Source organism: Ammospiza nelsoni, chromosome 21 (assembly GCF_027579445.1).
Source record: "Ammospiza nelsoni isolate bAmmNel1 chromosome 21, bAmmNel1.pri, whole genome shotgun sequence".
NCBI lineage: Eukaryota > Metazoa > Chordata > Aves > Passeriformes > Passerellidae > Ammospiza > Ammospiza nelsoni.
This window is the reverse complement of record NC_080653.1, coordinates 4,043,429-4,060,133: the sequence shown is the minus strand read 5'-3', so window position 1 is coordinate 4,060,133 and position 16,705 is coordinate 4,043,429. Positions and strand designations below refer to the sequence as shown.

At 43.7% G+C, this 16,705-nt stretch overlaps 1 protein-coding gene across 1 annotated transcript in view; it reads left to right on the top strand.

The window, feature by feature from the left end:
* The window catches only part of CLIP2 (CAP-Gly domain containing linker protein 2), an 80,988-nt gene that overhangs the window by 54,408 nt on the left and 9,875 nt on the right, over nt 1-16,705 (top strand). Inside the window, exons 6-13 of the mRNA XM_059486823.1 lie at nt 355-552; nt 2,763-2,866; nt 4,595-4,655; nt 8,569-8,673; nt 11,072-12,016; nt 14,510-14,567; nt 15,862-15,945; nt 16,323-16,479. Of these exons, the coding sequence (XP_059342806.1) occupies nt 355-552; nt 2,763-2,866; nt 4,595-4,655; nt 8,569-8,673; nt 11,072-12,016; nt 14,510-14,567; nt 15,862-15,945; nt 16,323-16,479 (1,712 nt within the window). The remainder of the gene's footprint in view (nt 1-354; nt 553-2,762; nt 2,867-4,594; nt 4,656-8,568; nt 8,674-11,071; nt 12,017-14,509; nt 14,568-15,861; nt 15,946-16,322; nt 16,480-16,705) is intronic.

The window sequence follows — 16,705 nt, the reverse complement described above, 5'->3', positions numbered from 1 at the left end:
AGAAATGTAAACAATAATTATCTGATTGCTTGGAATGTGGTCTGGAGATGGTTTATCCATAGGTGCATCTTTGATTGGTCTCATGTGGATTATTTTTAATTAATGGCCAATGACAGCCACTGTGTCGGACTCTCTGAGTCTGTAATGAGATTTTATTATTCATTCTTTTCTAGCTTTCTGATGTCTCCTTTCTCTTTCTTTAGTATAGTTTTAATATATCATTTTCTTTTAATATAATATAGATCATAAAATAATAAATCACGAAACATGGAGTCAACATTCTCATCTCCTCCCTCGTCCTGGGGACCCACAAACACCTCCACATTACCCCATCTCTTTTTACGTCTTTCTCAGCTGACAGAGACCTCGTCTCGCTATGCCAGGAAGATCTCTGGCACCACAGCCCTGCAGGAGGCCCTGAAGGAGAAGCAGCAGCACATTGAGCAGCTGCTGGCAGAGAGGGATCTGGAGAGGGCAGAGGTGGCCAAGGCCACCAGCCACATCTGTGAGGTGGAGAAGGAGATTGCCATCATGAAGGCCCAGCACGAGCAGGTAGGAGGTGACAGCTGTTAAATGTCTGAATATTTGATATCCCCTGGATGTGTCAGATCTTAATGTTACTGATTCATTTAAAAAATACAGATATTGATCTAGTACTGATATCCAACTGTGACGGACAAAAACTCTTTAACCGTTTAAAGTTAGAAAGTGTGTGTTCATTGTGGGATAACTCCCAAATACACACTGCCATTTACAGGTGATTACAGAGTCTTTTTATCTATACAAGTATTGAATACCCAAAATACAAATACATATTCATCACTTTGGTACATCCCATTCCCTGCCCCATATGGTAATTAGTTCAAAGGCCATTAAGCATGACTAGTTTGTTCCTTGAAATGGGTTGGTGGTCCCTTTCATGGGAAAGAGTCCCAAAATGAGGAAGTAAAGGAAATCTTCCTCATTCTGACCTTTTAACCTTCTCAATGCAAATATGACAAATGACCCCGTGGTAGAACTCCCATTCCCATCCTCAACTGGTTTCAGAACACAGGAGGCCTACAATTGTCTTATGTTCCTAAAAGCTATTTATAAGTTTCTATATTCTTCATTATAAATTCAGCTAACCAAACATTATGTTGACAAGCAATCAGTTATTAGTTAACTACTAACTCTTAACTTCATCAAGGCTTATCCATTTACTTTAATTAACTCCTGTAAAGCTTATCTCTAACTAAAATCTTAGCTCCTCTAAAATCTCTAAATTCCTTAAAGTTTGTGTCTCCTTACCACTGTGTGTGAAACTGGGGCTCTGAATTTCTGCCTCTGTTGTGGTGAGTTAAGCTGAGGTGTGTTATAGTTGCCTCTTTGAGCCTGGTCTTATAAGCTCTCAGAGGTCTGTAACACACCCAAGATAGCTTAGCTACCCTTAGAAGCATAAAAATCAGCAAGATGGCTTTTGTTTCAGTGTTAGAAACAAAAAAGTTTAATAAAAGAAAAAATGACAAACAAACAAAAAAAAACCCGAGCCAAGTGCTAAAGATTCTTGCTCCTGATAAAACACTTCCCAAAAACAATTAGTTTCTTTGTTACATTCTTTTTCTAATAAATTGCCCAAGCTGGACTTTTCGACTTTTCAGCTTCTGTCCAATTAGCTGTCCTTAAGTTTGAAGTCCCCTAGGCCTATAAAGTGACTTTTTCACTTAATCAAAACCAGAAATTTCTGAGCTTCTTTCCTTTTTGAAAGGACAAAAAATACTTTTGTCACTCTGTCAACAAAAACCCCATTCCTATAGAGGCTCTTTCTCCTCCCTCCCAGTGTCACATGTGCTGTCCCTGCCCTGAGCCAGGAGCAGGGAAAGGGCTGTGCCAGATCAGAGGCAGCAGGCAGTTTGTGTCTGCTGGATCAATAAATTCCAATGCTGAAATGCAAATTTGTTCCCCTCAGCCACTGAATCTGGCTGTGGCTGGGACTGCATTGCGGTGATTTTATGGTGCTGAGGGCATCAGCCCAGCTCATATGCCACTGCTTTCCCACCAGAGAGGATGCTTTTATAACATTACTAAAGGCAGGAAATCTGGAAGGAAAACAGGCTGATCATATTAGGTTGGTGTTTGTTTGTTGCACAAGCATTTGTACAGAGGATATTTTATGTATTAAAATGCTTAAAGAGAGTTGTGTCTGTGCTATTTGTCAGTATGTGGTTCTTCATTGTCTGCTGCTGTCCGAAATTCTTTACTCCTGCTTTTAAAGCCAAGTGAGCTACCTGGGAGCAGGGATGGCACTGTATTTTTGTGTGGTGGGTCACACCTGCTTGTCAGATATGCAGGAGAAATTGGGAAATCAGCTGCAAGCTGACATTCTTCTTGTGTATTGTGTTTTCCAGTAATTATCAGTAACAAATGAATTAACAGAAGTCTGAAATCCCTCTTTTGCTTCGTGACTAGGCTGAGTTGCACTGGCAACCTCTGACCAGATTTTCAGAACTTTTCAGGCTTCAAGTTCTTAACTCTAATCAGAGCTGGAGTCTCCAAAAGGGTCAGGTCAGAGAGGCACTGAAGGATGGATCCTTTCCAGCTGCTGGAGATGGAGCTGTTTTTGTTGTCTTGATCCCTACATCCTGAGCTCTTTGGAAAATGTGCTGTTAGCACAGCATCCTCTGAAACAGATCATCAAAACTTTCTGTTCCCTAGTTCTGAACAGCCTTGAACTACTTCAGGCATGGCTAATTTTTGTGTCTTGGGCTCGTTTTTTGCTCCAGTATGTCACAGAGGCAGAAGGAAACCTGCAGCGAGCACGAGCCTTGGTGGATGGGATGCAGAAAGAGAAGATTGAGCTGCTCAACCAGCTGGAGGAGGAGAAGAGGTAAAGCAGGAGTGGAGGGGTGTGAGGGAGGTGAAGTCATGTGTGGACAGTGCTAAAGCCTTTGGATGGTTTTGCCTTAAGAATACACATACATTTGTGAAATAAAAATAGGGTCATAAACAGGCACGTGCACCTTGGGCCATCACAGACCCTCCTGTACAACCTGGATTTGCTGAGGTCCCCTTCCTCTCTTCCATTTATGATGGGCTGATCTTGAGGATGTTCTTTGTGAGGAAGGGAAGCCAAACTGAGTGCAGCCTCACTGCAGTGTGATTCACATGCCAGAGGCCCCCATCCATGCAAATCTCCTGGTGCACACATTTCCTCTCTGGATCAGAGTGATCTGCATGTCATTCTTGGAGTCCAGGTACTCCATGTGTATAATTAAACTCTTCAGTGGGAACAGGAAAACATTGATGTGTATTAAATAACTGAAAACAGTGTTGATTTCAATTATTGATGCTCCTCCTGAGGATGAAATGTTCTTTCATGCATGTCTCCCCATAGTCCTGGTAGGCAGCTGACTTTCCCAGCTCTAGGAGGCCCTTTAACCCCAGACAGCTGAGTTTTCATCTAAATATCAACAGATGCCTCCCTCCTCTAATTAGAGGAGGTTTAGACAAGGAAGCTTGTTTATGAAGAGAGTTATGTACACTCCCAGCTATTTTTATCTGTAACAGACTCATAGTCCTGATATCTGGATGCAAACTAAACATCCTCAGCCTTTTTCTTTATAATCAGTAAAGAGAAAATGAGGGATGAATCTAGCAGAAAATGGAATTATTTTCTACTGATGCTGGCTTCTGCCTTCCAAAAGAGAAGCATTTCCTTGGCATGTCTGTGTTAATGTGTGTGGTTTTATTGCATTTATGCATGACTGGCCTGTAAACTCTGTGGGGAAGGCTCTTCTGTCTGCCAGGGTAACTCACAGTTCCCCACCCTCTGCCAAGGAGGCAGAGGATCCCATTCCATTCCCTTGGGATATTTTGTATGGATTTGGCACAGGAATTGCCCGGTGCTTGCATAACAAGGTTTAAATAATCCGAAACCTTGCTTTGCTTGTTTTTAGGCTCCTGTGTCAGAGAACAGTAATTATGTGTCTGAGGGGATGCACTTTACAAAAAGGCCACCTTTGTGTCTGGAAAGCTGCTTGTAGCTGTCCTGCTCTATGGGACTTGCTGCTCAGTTTCTGCTGAGCTTTTGTATTCAAAGGTGATCTGAATCCCTTTCAGACTTTGATTCTGCAGGCCACGATGTGATTTTTTAAATATTGGGTGGGTGGTTTTAATTTAATTTTATTTATTTTATAATAAATAGGGAAGGGTGGTTGGTGCATGCATCCTCCCCTTTGAGAGCAGCGAATTGTCCCTTTGTAAGCTCCAAGTGTTTCAGCCTGGCTGTGTAATTATGGCAGTGGGACCAACCCTGGTCCCACTGCCATAATTTTATCCACCCAATTAAATTTATAAATGTATATATAATACATTCCTAAATTTAATTGGGTGAATAAAAGCTTGTCAGTAATTTTTTGGCCAGCTTTTCCATTTGTTGGGAATGGCCTCTCCATTGATGGTTGCAGTGATCCACAGAACTTGGTTAACAGTGATGTGGATTGGCTGCTGAGACAGAGGTGCTGAGCTGAGAGTTCTGATTGCTCTGTTGTCCCTTCTGATTGCTCTGTGTGTCCCTGTCCTTCTGATTGCTCTGTGTGTCCCTTTCCTTCCCCAGGAAAGTGGAGGACTTGCAGTTCCGTGTGGAGGAAGAATCCATTACAAAAGGGGATCTGGAGGTAATTCCTTATGATCTTGCCAAAATGTGGGATCCAGAGTTGCAAAAATTACTCTGGATGTGGTAGAAATTACTCACTTGAGTAATTTCTGCCACCTTTTGGTCCCCTCTAACAATACTTTCCTGATGTGCTGTGTGATTTACTGCTGTGAGCTGTGAGGGTTGTTCTTTGCTGTGGTGCCCAAGGGCTGCTCACACCTGGGGCTGCCTGGAGTTCATCTGTCACTCTGAGTCGCCAAACCATGTGAAAATCTGTGTCTGAATGTGTTGAACTTACATTTTTCCACCCTAGAAATGAATTGACAGTTCAGTTCCTGTCCCTGAGGTGTCCTGCTCTCAGCAGCTCATGGGCACATGGAGTCTCCTGAATGGATGCTGTTTAATTCCAGCCAAAATGCTGTTTATGCTGAGGTATCCTCATGTGGAATTCACTGCCTGGAGTGTGGGTTTGGCACTAGGTTTTGATAATATTTGGGTTTTTGAATCCACATCTTTTCCTTCCCCCCCCCCTTCAGGGGTTAAATAAGGCACATAAAATACAGAGCCATCTGAATATAAATGGCATTTATGTCACCATCTGTGAATACATGTACAATGCTGTTTTGCAAGCATAAAACATGGATTTTTAAAAAAACTTCTGTTTCTATAATTTGTACAAAACTTGCAAGCCTTGCTTTATTGTAGGGAAGGGCAGAAAATCCTTAAACCCTGCCCCTGGGAAGGGCTGTTGTTTGGAGATGCTGTTGCAGTAAAAATTGTGCAGGCTGGAAGGGATGCTGGGATGAAGTGATGTTGGCCCTTGAGTGGGAGGCTTTTCCATGGGGAAAAGGGAACAGAAAATCTTTCTGTGGAAGCAAGGCTCTGCTCTCCAAATGTAAATCAAGGGAGTTTTTTGTCTGTTTAGCTTTAGGAGTGCCAGGTTAGTAACAGCCAGAAATGTCAAGGGCCCCGCTCCTGTGCTTCACTGTCACTCATAGCAACAAAAGCCCAGGAAAATGGGAAAACTGGGAAATGGACATATTGCTGTGGCTGTGATCCTGTTGGCACAAACCTCTCTTCTTCATCCAGAAGCTGAAGTAGATGTTTGACAGGGTGTAAATCAGCAGTGCACTGCTAGCAGACCTTTGTGGGAGCACAGCAAGCGCAATTTCTGCCTGTTGTGTGGAGCAAAATCAGATTTCAGTTCATCCCTGAGCTGACAGCTTTCCCACAGTGCCCTAGGGAAGGGTGGTTGGTGCAGGCATCATTCCCTTTGGGAGCAGTGAATTGTCCCTTTGTAAGCTCCAAGTGTTTCAGCCTGGCTGTGTAATTATGGCAGTGGGACCAGGCTTGGTATATTTGGATTTTTATTTTTTTTAAAGCCACCATGATGATAAGCTGCTATGGGTAAGGGCTCCCATTCTCAGTTTGGGACTCATAGTCTTGAATTTAATTTTCTTTTGGGCTGGGAAGGAATTGTTTTGCAATGGGGATATGGCCAAGCTTTCAGCAGGACATTATGGTCCTGTCCTCACTTCCATGCTGGTCTGTACAAAAGGACAAATAATTTAGGAATGCTTGATTTCCCCTGACCCAGGGAACTGGCATGCTCTCCATGAGCCAAGCATCAGTCCCAGCACAGGCTTGGCTGGGGCCACATTTCACACCTTGTCTGCCTGATTTGCATGTCCAGACTGAATGATTGACCCACCAGAGTTAATTCTCACCTTCCTGCTTTTTTGTGGAGACAGTTAAGCTTTCCAGAAGCAAGTAATTAACTTGAGAGAAAAAATGTGAAGGTAAAGAGAGATCAAGGTTTTGGATTCTGATAGAGCAGCTGTGGATTCAGCCCTGAAATGTAGTTATGATTTCAACCCAGTTTTGATCCTGCTTGGCAGCTGATGCTGTAGTGATTTGGGAGATGAAAATCAAATGCAGGAAAAGCTTTCAAGAGCTTTGAAAGTTGAAAAGCTAATGTAGGAAAAGCTTTCAGGAAAGACTTTTTGTGGTGGAAAACCATAGTTTACAGGAAGTATTATCCTCATCAAGGAACTCTCTCAGGCTCATCTCCTGCATCCTGCAGCATGCCTTGAATGCCAGTGGGAAGTCAGTTTATAGTTTGTGAACAGTAATTTAAGGCTAATAGCTACAAATAAATCTGAAATTCATATCTGGGCTTCCTCAAAGTGCAGGGAAACTTTGGATGTGAGGTTGTGACTCATACTGGCTAGTACTAGCAAACAAATTTACATAAAATAACACAGGATTGAATGTAAACCTAAGATTTAAGGACTGTAAAACAGTTAATCTAATTTTTTCTATGGTTTTTTGTTTGTTTTTTTCCCCTCTATTATCAGCTGTTATTTCAGAGTTGGAAAATAACAGGATTAATAGATACTGAGCAAGAATATCGGGTGGGACTGAGAGCTTGACTGGGCACTTGTGTTAACCTGGAGAGAATCTCTGTGAGAAGTCCAGAGATAAGTTTTGTAATAGGTCAGCAAATATCTGATGTGCTGTTATATAATTCAGGGTTTTGATAATATTTGGGTTTTTGAATCCACATCTTTTTCTCCCCTCCTTCAGGGGTTAAATAAGGCACATAAAATACAGAGCTATCTGAATATAAATGGCATTTATGTCACCATCTATGATTACACATGTACAATGGTATTTTGCAAGCCTAAACCATGGATTTTTTTTAAAACTTCTGTTTCTAGAATTTGTACAAAACTTGCAAGATTTGATTTATTGTAGGGAAGGGCAGAAAATCCTTAAAACTGGCTCCAATAGAAAGAGGGGGGAAGCAAATAATTATATGGAAATTGAAGGGCAAAAAATGGGGATAAAAATGGTTCTGAGCAGGTTTGTTTGCTTTTTGCTAGATTAATTTTTTAACTTGATAGGTTAATTAAGTTTAGTTCTAAGGAAAATGTGGGTTTTGTCAGCTAAAAAAAAAGTGAAGGCCAGAGTGTGCATGCACCTACCTGTGTCTCCTCTCTTTCATTTATAGGGAATTTTACATGATTTTACAGTGGTGATTGTGGATTGCTGAGCTTTGCTACCAAGTGCAGCTTTATGGTATTTCAGCTTTAAAGTGAAGGGCACTGAAGCAATGCCCAGAGCCAGTGCTCCTGGATTTGGGTAGATAACATGAGCTTCTTGTGCTTAGATGAATCATTTGTCAAAAAAAAAAAAAAAAACAAAAAAAACCCAAAAAACCAAAAAAACAACAACTTTGAAAACAAATCACCAACCAACCAACCAAAAAAGTTCTGTTTTCTTGTGCCAAAATTAGTAGAGTCGTACCGTACAGAAGTCACTTTGAAATTCATGTCAGGCCTGCTCAAACTGAAAGCACTGATTTACAGAACAGGGTGGGATCTCAATTCCCTGATCTCTTCAGTGCAGTGTGTTTTTTGTTTTACAACATGCCATGTACAGTATGACCTGGGGTTTTTTTCCCATTTAGTGTAGGATTCACAGAATCTCCAGAGGAAAAAGAGGATGGGAGCTTCCAGCTCTTTTCAGTCTGCCTTGTGACTCTTCTTGAGGAAAGATGTGGAGAATCATTGCAACATCCTTGCATTATCTGTTTGTACAAGGGCCTTGTACTGGTGGGGGAGCTTTGCTTTTTAGGAAGTGTCTCCAGTTGATGCAGGAAGACACTGGAGCAGAAGGATGTTTTCCCATCACAGTTTCACTTTTCTTGTGAAGAGCCATTACCAGTACCATGTAAAATCCCACAGGGACCATTTCCTGTTTGGTTGGATTTTTCCTCCCTGTCTGGGTGTTTATTCTCTTCCTGTTGTGAACAGCCTTTCCTTGTCTTGTTCTCTGGAGATGATGTTGCAGCCTTCTCTCTCCCCCTCTCTCTCTCTCTCTCCCTTCCCTGCTCCCCTCTCCACTGTTCTTTTCTCTCTCTGTGTGAGCAGACTCAGACGCAGTTGGAGCATGCCCGAATTCGGGAGCTCGAGCAGAGCCTGCTGTTTGAGAAGGCACAGGCTGAAAAACTCCTCAGAGAATTAGAGGACACCAGGGTAATGCACCCTCACCTGCCCTGCCTGCAGACAGCGCTTGCACTGCCCTGGTGCTCATCATGCCTTGCTTTGGGTTTCTTTCTTTTGGTTTTTGTGGGGTTGATTGATTTTGGCTTGAACTTAAGCTTCCTTGATTTTGTTTGGTTTTTTGTTTGCTCTCTTTCCCAGAAATAGTAGTATGATATGATTTCTAGCTTTGCTTCTCTTGTGGGGAGCTTGTTTCTCAGATTGAGCTTGCTTCTCTGCCCCACGCCACCATCTGACACATGAGCTCCTACAATTCATTTTTCAATTAACATATCCCAATAATATCCTGCACAATTCATTCTGCCTTGAGCTCCCCCCAGGCTGTAAGAGGAAATAACATTGCAATCAACATTCCAGTCTCCCCTGCCAGTTGTGGGAGCTGCCATCTGAAGGGGAAGGTGCTGGTGGATGCAGCTGGGCCCACTCTGATCCTTGGCCATGGACAATAGGACAGATTGCCCAGAGGAATCCTAAAAGCAGCCAGATGTGGAGAGGGCTTTTTCATGCTGGTGTGATGTGGGAAGCAGCAAACTTGCTGCAGTGAGCAGTAATGGGTTTGAGAGCTGTACAAAACATAAATGGGAGGTTCTCCAAAAGGTCTGGATGGTCTGAAGCCCCCTGTGCCCATCTGAAATAATGACCTGCAGCCTCCTGGGCTGATGGCTGCTGGGCAAATGGCAATTGAAATGTAATGAAACTCATCTCTTGGAGTTTGGCTTGGTTTCCTTCTTTCTCTTGCCTTTTTCTAATGTTTCATCCTCTTCTCCATCCATAGTGGCAGCACCCTGTATTCCCTGTGACTCACAGGGAGTTCAGCTCTGCCAGGTTACATTCAGATGGCAAAACATGGACCCACAGCCCTTAAGCTCAATGTGTACCATGGCCAGATTTATTGTCTTGCATCCTCTAGCCTCCTTTGTTATTTTGACTTTGCTAATAAACTCTAACAAGCACTCATATGTAAAAATCCCTTTTCCTTTTTACACCAGGGTAAACAAATTCTGTTACAGAAGAGAGGTTTGCAGGCTGAGGATTGCTGAGCAATAAAGGAAACATGATATGCTTAATGCTGGTTTTGATGCTTGTGAAATTCCTGCATGTGCAGTCACATCTCCTCTGTGCATCATCTGGCAAGATGCCTGGTCTGGAAACATAATGCCCATCCAGGACATTATTTTTCATAAACCACTGTTGCTCCCTAGTGAATTTCAAGGTTATTTCCAAGGTGTTTTTCTGTGGAAAGCAAGAGGTTTGTATTAGGAAAAATAAATTGTAATTGGCACAGACATAACTGTGAGTTGTCAGTGCTGGTTGCCTGTCACTATAGGGCATGAAAAACAACGTGCACACCGCTGCTCTCAGGGTGAAAAAAGGGAAGTTCATTTTCTGCCTCTACATTTATAGATTTCTAAAAGTGACAGCGCATTGGAGGGTAAAACTGCCACCTCTCCAATGACACTAGACAAACCAACAGTCTATCAAATTTCTCCTCTCTTGCCCTGATTTTTTAAGATTTTCTAAGGCTTCTAATGTTTATATTCTTGTAATGAACTGTCTCACACACTTTCTGTAAATAACATATTGTTTTGCATTCTTTCATAGAAGAAATTTGATAGACTGTTGGTTTGCCCAGTGTCATTGCAGAGGTGGCACTTTTACCCTCCAATCCACTGTCACTTTTTGGAAAACTATAAATGTTAGAGTCAGAAAATAAACTTCCCTTTTTCTTCACCTTGAAAGCAGCAGTGTGTGTGCTCATGTTGTTTTGTGTCCTATAATGACACTCCTCCTCCATAAAAGAATGCAAGACAGTAAGTTATTTACAGAAAGTGTGTGAGAAAGTTTGTTACAAGAATGTAAACATCAGAATCTATGATTTTAGAGAATCTTAAAAAATCAGGGCGACAGTTATTCTGGTGCAAAACTGTGCTCAGGTTGATGTCGTTATAGGACACAAAAGAACACAAGCTCACACCGCTGTTCTCAAGGTGAAGAAAAAAGGGAAGTTTGTTTTCTGACTCCAACATTTATAGTTTTCCAAGAGTGACAGTGGATTGGAGGGTGACAGTGCCACCTCTCCAATGACACTGGACAAACCAACAGTCCATCAGCTTTCTCTTCCTCCATAAAGGAATGCAAAACAATGAGTTATTTACAGAAAGTGTGTGAGAAAGTACGCTACAAGAATGTCAACATCAGAAGGCTTAGAAAATCTTAAAAAATCAGGGTGACAGGTGGGAGGGCACCAGGTGCTCTCCACCTCTTCCTTTGAACTTTGATGCATTTTGGATTTATTTCCACTGGAGAACTCTTGCTGGGGGGAAGGTGTGGCGATGAGGGGTGCACTGACCTTGCGTTTGTGGTGTTGCAGCTGACCACGGTGGCGGAGCAGTCCAGGATCCTGCAGCTGGAGGAGGAGCTGAGCCTGAGGCGCAGCGAGGTGGACGAGCTCCGGCAGTGCCTGCAGAGCTCGCAGCAGGCAGAGAGCCCCGAGCACAGCCTGGGCCTGCACTCAGAGGCCCTGAGGCTGAGGGATCAGCTGCTCTCTGCCAACAAGGAGCACCAGAAGGAGAGCAGCCAGCTGAAGGAGAAGTATGAGAAGACGCTAAAGAAGTACCAGCAGGAGATGGAGAAGCTGAAGTCTGTCAATGAGAAGTACTCGCAGGAGATTGTGGACTTAAAGCGTAAAGTTCAGCAGGCCACTAATGAGAACATGGGGCTCATGGACAACTGGAAGTCCAAGTTGGACACGTTAGCTTCTGACCACCAGAAGTCTCTGGAGGACCTGAAAGCCACGCTCAACTCAGGCCCTGACACCCAGCACAAGGAGATTGTGGAGCTGAAGGCAGTGGTGGAGAGTATAAAGCTGGAGCACCAGCTTGAGTTGGAGAACCTGAAAGCAAAGCACGACATCGAGACAGCTGTCCATATAAAGGAGAAAGAGAGTCTCAAGCTGAAGCTGCAGGAGGCTTTGGAAGAAGTGGAAAAAAGCAACAGCAACTGGAAAATGCAACTGGAAACCAAAAGCAGTCAGCACCTTCTTGAGCTCCAGGATGTGAAGGACAAGTGTCGAGATGCTGAGCTGAGGGTGCATGAACTGGAGAAACTTCATGGTGAATACACAGATCAGACAGAAGCAATAGCTTTCTTGAAAGAGCAGATATCTTTGGCTGAAAAGAAGATGTTGGACTATGAAACATTACAGAAAACAGAAGCCCACAGCAAACAGGAAATCCAAAGATTGCAGGAAAAAGTGCTTGTCTTAGAGAACAAGCTGCAGTCCATGGAGGCCCTGCATCCTTCTCAGCATGCAAATGTATGACTTGGGGGTCATTTTGCTGTTTATTATCACTGTTGGTAACTCCTCAGCCACTGCCTTGTGCAGTTCTCTGAGGCTTCAAATATCTGGATGGTTTTTTCTTCCACTAACAGTGTTCTTTCTGCACTGCATCTCCAGGCTGAAGGTGTCAGTCCACTCTAGAAAGCCAATGGGACAGTGGGACAATTAGGAAAAGGAGCAAGTGGGGCCACAGCTGGGTTTGGAGGCTGCTGTAGGAGCAGACCAGCACTGTCATGGTTTGTCAGGGTGGGCTCTCATGCTGAGCAAGCATGTTCTGAGCTGGAAAGCCATCATTCCTGCAATGCAGTTGAATTTATTCTCTAATGAATTCCTGCAAGGAGCTGCAGCAGCCTTGGTGTGCTGTTGGGCAAGGCTCTTTGGGGATGCCAGGAGGACAGGGTGGAAAAAGAATCAGCCTTGCTCAGCACCTGGAGCAAGAGAGGTGCAGTGAGTGGCTGCACTGTGGGATGGGTGAGGCTGTGTCAGCAGCAGGGCAGGGGCTCCACAGCACATGTGGGAGACAGGGAAATGCTGCTGTTGAGGGTTAGAGTGGAAAAGATGCCAGAAAGGGTCAGAATGGCACCAGAATGGGGAAATAAAATGCCTGATTGAATATGAGACCAGGGAGGGCTGAAATAAGAGCAGTCATATGAAGGGGTCAATTTACTGTGGCCTTTGTGTCTAAGTCACCTTGTTGTTTTTGGTTTTTTTTGTTTGAGTATATGCCACAGGATGCATTATCCTGCCCTTGTGTGTGGCACAAGGGATCGTGGCTGGTTCTGCACTGTAGTGAGCAGGGAGATTGCTACTCATGGGGGACTGGGCCCCTATTTGTGTTTGGATTTTGCATGAGAAATGAGGAAAAACCCAATTTTCATCCTGTGGGGATGCAGAAAATTAAAATAAGCTGTAGAATGTGCACATTTGAAGAATACTGCGTTGAAATTTCAGTGGTGATGTAGTTTCTGTTCCAGAGAGAGATGCCAATGAAATTAATTCAATGCCTGTGTTTAATTTCCCAACATGAGCAGCCCCACTGAAAGCAGTTGCACCTCCAGGGAGCAAAGTCAAGACATGAATTCCATGTTGTCCAAGTCAGAACTGCACACCTTGGAAATAGGCACACAGAGGACAACAGAGGCAAAGGCCAAGGAGGAATCTCCAGCATTAATGGTGTTTGAAGGGTTGCTCCAGGATGTTTCAGCCAATAAGGACAGTTGGGAACAATAAGTACAGCCAGGACTCTGGGAAAAAGGAGTTGCTATTACAACATGTAACACATTATAGCCAATATTCAAACAGGAATGAATGGAAAGGGAGCTGGAGTCTTGTTCCTGAGCCCTTTAGATAAATGGAAGGGCTCTGGGGGATATCAATACTGGATTAGAACCAGGGAAGTCTTAAAGTAATTATTTCAGCTATGTGTCAATTAAAATCAGGAGAATATGGGAAGAAATGCATGGGTGAAAGCCTTTGAGTATCATGGAGCAAGTTCTATTTAAAATTGTCTTAGTTAATTTAAAGTAACTGCAGTATTCACTGTCCAAGTTATTTTAAACAAGCAAAGGTTTCTTGTGACAGCCTTTCCTAGACCTTCAAGGGAGAGCCACAACTGCTTCCCAGGAGCAGTTAAATAGTTTTTTCCATACCAAAAGTACATCAGAAAACATATTTCTGCTCTGAGGGTTCTCCTGCTTCTGTTTGCCTTGTCCCACAGCCCAGAGTTCAGAGAAGTGGCCTTGGGGCTCTTGGTGGCCACAGCAGCTGCTGGCTCTGGGCATGTGCTGAGGAACCAACAAAGGCTGCTGGATGGGGAGAGGTGTGAAGGGCTCAGGTGTGGCCTCTGCCACAGAAAGCTTGGCATTGGAAGCTCTGTAGTCTCTGGCTTTTCATTGCAATATAGAAAATGAAAAGAGGATGGGGGAAAGCAGAATCCCATGTATGGACACAGCATTTGCTTTGTTATTATTTTTATGAATGCATTAGTTCTTTAATAAATTACTATTTTACCAACCTTTTTATAACTTTGGGCACAGCTAGGTTCTGCAGAAGTTGAGGAGCTTGCTGACTGGTAGGTGTCAAGCTGCATGCTGAGGGCATTTGCAGTTGGGTGTTTGCTGAGATTGCCCAGAGGTGCCTGGTCAGGGATACAGCAGCTCCTGCATCCCTGTGTGTGTGCAGGGCTGAACCAGAACCTGGGGGAGAACTCGAGCTCTGCCCCCTCCTGGGTGAATCCTGCAGATGAGCTCACCTGGGAGCTGTGTCTGGGCACTCTGGGCAGCCTCAGGAGTGCCCAGCTGGACAAGTGGCTCCTCAAAAAAGCCTTTATTTCCCTCTTGGGAAGGATGTAAAACATCCTAACTTGGACATGAGATGCCTTCTGCTTTGGATGGGGCTTTGTGGTTGTTAACTTCTGCTTATCTTTGGGTAAAGGGTTAGTTTATATCTTACATTTTACATTTATTCCAGATGATTGAGACTAATGATATTTCAGAAGAAAAGATAAAGATGAAGGAGACTATGGAAGGTATGAAACTATTATATTTACCATGTTCTAGTGACTTGTACACTTTCTTCCAGCTTTCTGCTCTTGCAGGGATGACTGCATGGCAGGGGTTTAGGAGGACATTTCTTCTATCAAAATTTGCCCAATGGCTTTTGTTGTCTGGATTTGTTTTTTCCTTCTAATCAAGCTGAGCATATGCAAGGGTGGATGTTTTTACCTGTGTTAGATACTCTCCATGCAGATGGTGCAGGCTGGAGACAGATCTGGGGAAATAGGTGCATTTCCATTGCTTCACTGATTTTCACAGCAGGTAAAATTAAGACCTTAATTAAATGTTATTTGCTCTCAGAAGAGGAGTTATTAGATATTAATGTGAATGGCTTCAAATAATGATAGTTACTTTTTATTAAGCTCACTATAAATCAAGTCATTCCTTTTAAGAAAATGTGAGACTTAAACACTCAGGAAACTTGCATAAAGGGTATTTCAACCTGAACTGCACTCAGCCCCCTCACAGAGGGTGAGCTGTAACACTGAGTCTGAGCAATAGCAGAGCTGGATTCAGAGGTATTTTTGTCCTATTTCCATTGCCCTCAATCCTTGTCTGTTTTTGCAGATATGGGATTCTGTAGAACTCATTCAGGTTATACCCCGTCCCTCCAAGTGCCCAGGGACAGGTTGGACAGGTCTTGGAGCAGCCTGGGATGGTGGAAGGTGTCCCTGCCCAAAGCTGGGGTGTGGAACAAGATGATCTTTAAGTTCCTTTCCAAACCAAACTATTCTATGTTTCTACACCAAATTGTTTGCTGATTGACAGGTAATTCCTCCCTTTAATTACTGCTCTGAATGGCCACTCAGTCCATGTGTGCATTGTTTACACACTGAATAAACCCCAGAAAGATGTTCAGAAAACAACCAGGTCAGATTTGAGCCACAAAAGCATCACACTTCAGATCTGCAGCTCTGAGCACGGAAATGCATCAGTTCCAGAAAACATGTCTTTTGAAACAGTCTCTGCCTTCCACTGTAGGAGGTGACACAAAGAAATGTGCTGAAAGTTCATGTTGAGTTTTTTTAATTAGTGTTTTATTGTCTTTCCCCCCTCCTCCCTGAGATTGCTTTCCTAACCCTGTCTGATACAACGTCCCGGAGTCACCCCACTCCCAGTGTGGTGGGATGCAGTGTCCCTGTGCCAACAGGAATGCACCACCATGGTGCCCACTGCACCCTGGCCCATGCTGTGCTCCTAACACCTTCCCAATTTGCACAAACCATTTTCCAGCCCTCTCACCCTTGTCTTTTCATTCCCCCACAGACCTTCAGGACAAGCTGAGTAAAAGAGACAAAGAGGTGTCATCCCTGGTGACCCAGACTGAAACTCTAAGGGCCCAAGTAAGTGGTAAGTTTCCCTAATCCAGCGTTGGGGGGAATGAAATATTTCCCTGCTTGTCCCACAGCCTGGTGTTGAACAAGAGCCTAGAGCTGAAACAGGCTGATGCTGCTGTTTTTGAATGGCTGTTGCTGGTAGAAATTAATTCAGGAATTGAACACAAACTGCAGCAGATATTAGTGTCCTGTGAGGGAGGGTTTGGGGTTGTTTATGTGTAAAGTTAATGAAGTAGAAGTCAATTGAGCTGGGTGTGTCCCCTTAGCTACAGCCAGCCAAAAGTTAATTATGTCTGTGCTTTTAGGAGTAGGAATTGGGAAAAGGCAAAAAGTAGGGATTAAGTAAAGAACTAAGTGACCTTTTTCCCCTGAATCTTCTGCTTCTCATAGTTTTGGAAAACAAATGCAAAACAGCAGAAAAGAAGGCTGATTCGGTGCTCAAAGAAAAGAAGAGGTTGGAAGGAGAACTGGAAGCCTTGACCAAGAAAACACATGATGCCTCAGGGCAGCTGGTCCTGATCAGCCAGGAGCTGCTCAAGAAGGAAAGGTCAGTGTGCAGGTCTGGAGGACAGAGCTGCAGACAGGGGGGCTCTGGGAATATTCATCCAGCCCACAGCTTTCCCTTTCTTTAGAGATGCTGATGTGTGAATTTGGTTGGAATTAGAGGCTGTGAATTCTCAAAAGGCACTGCCCTTTCACTGTTTGCCAGGCGCTGCAAAGCAGCTCAGAGGAGACGCTGAATGAAGTCACCACAGGCCAGCCAGGCTGGCTGC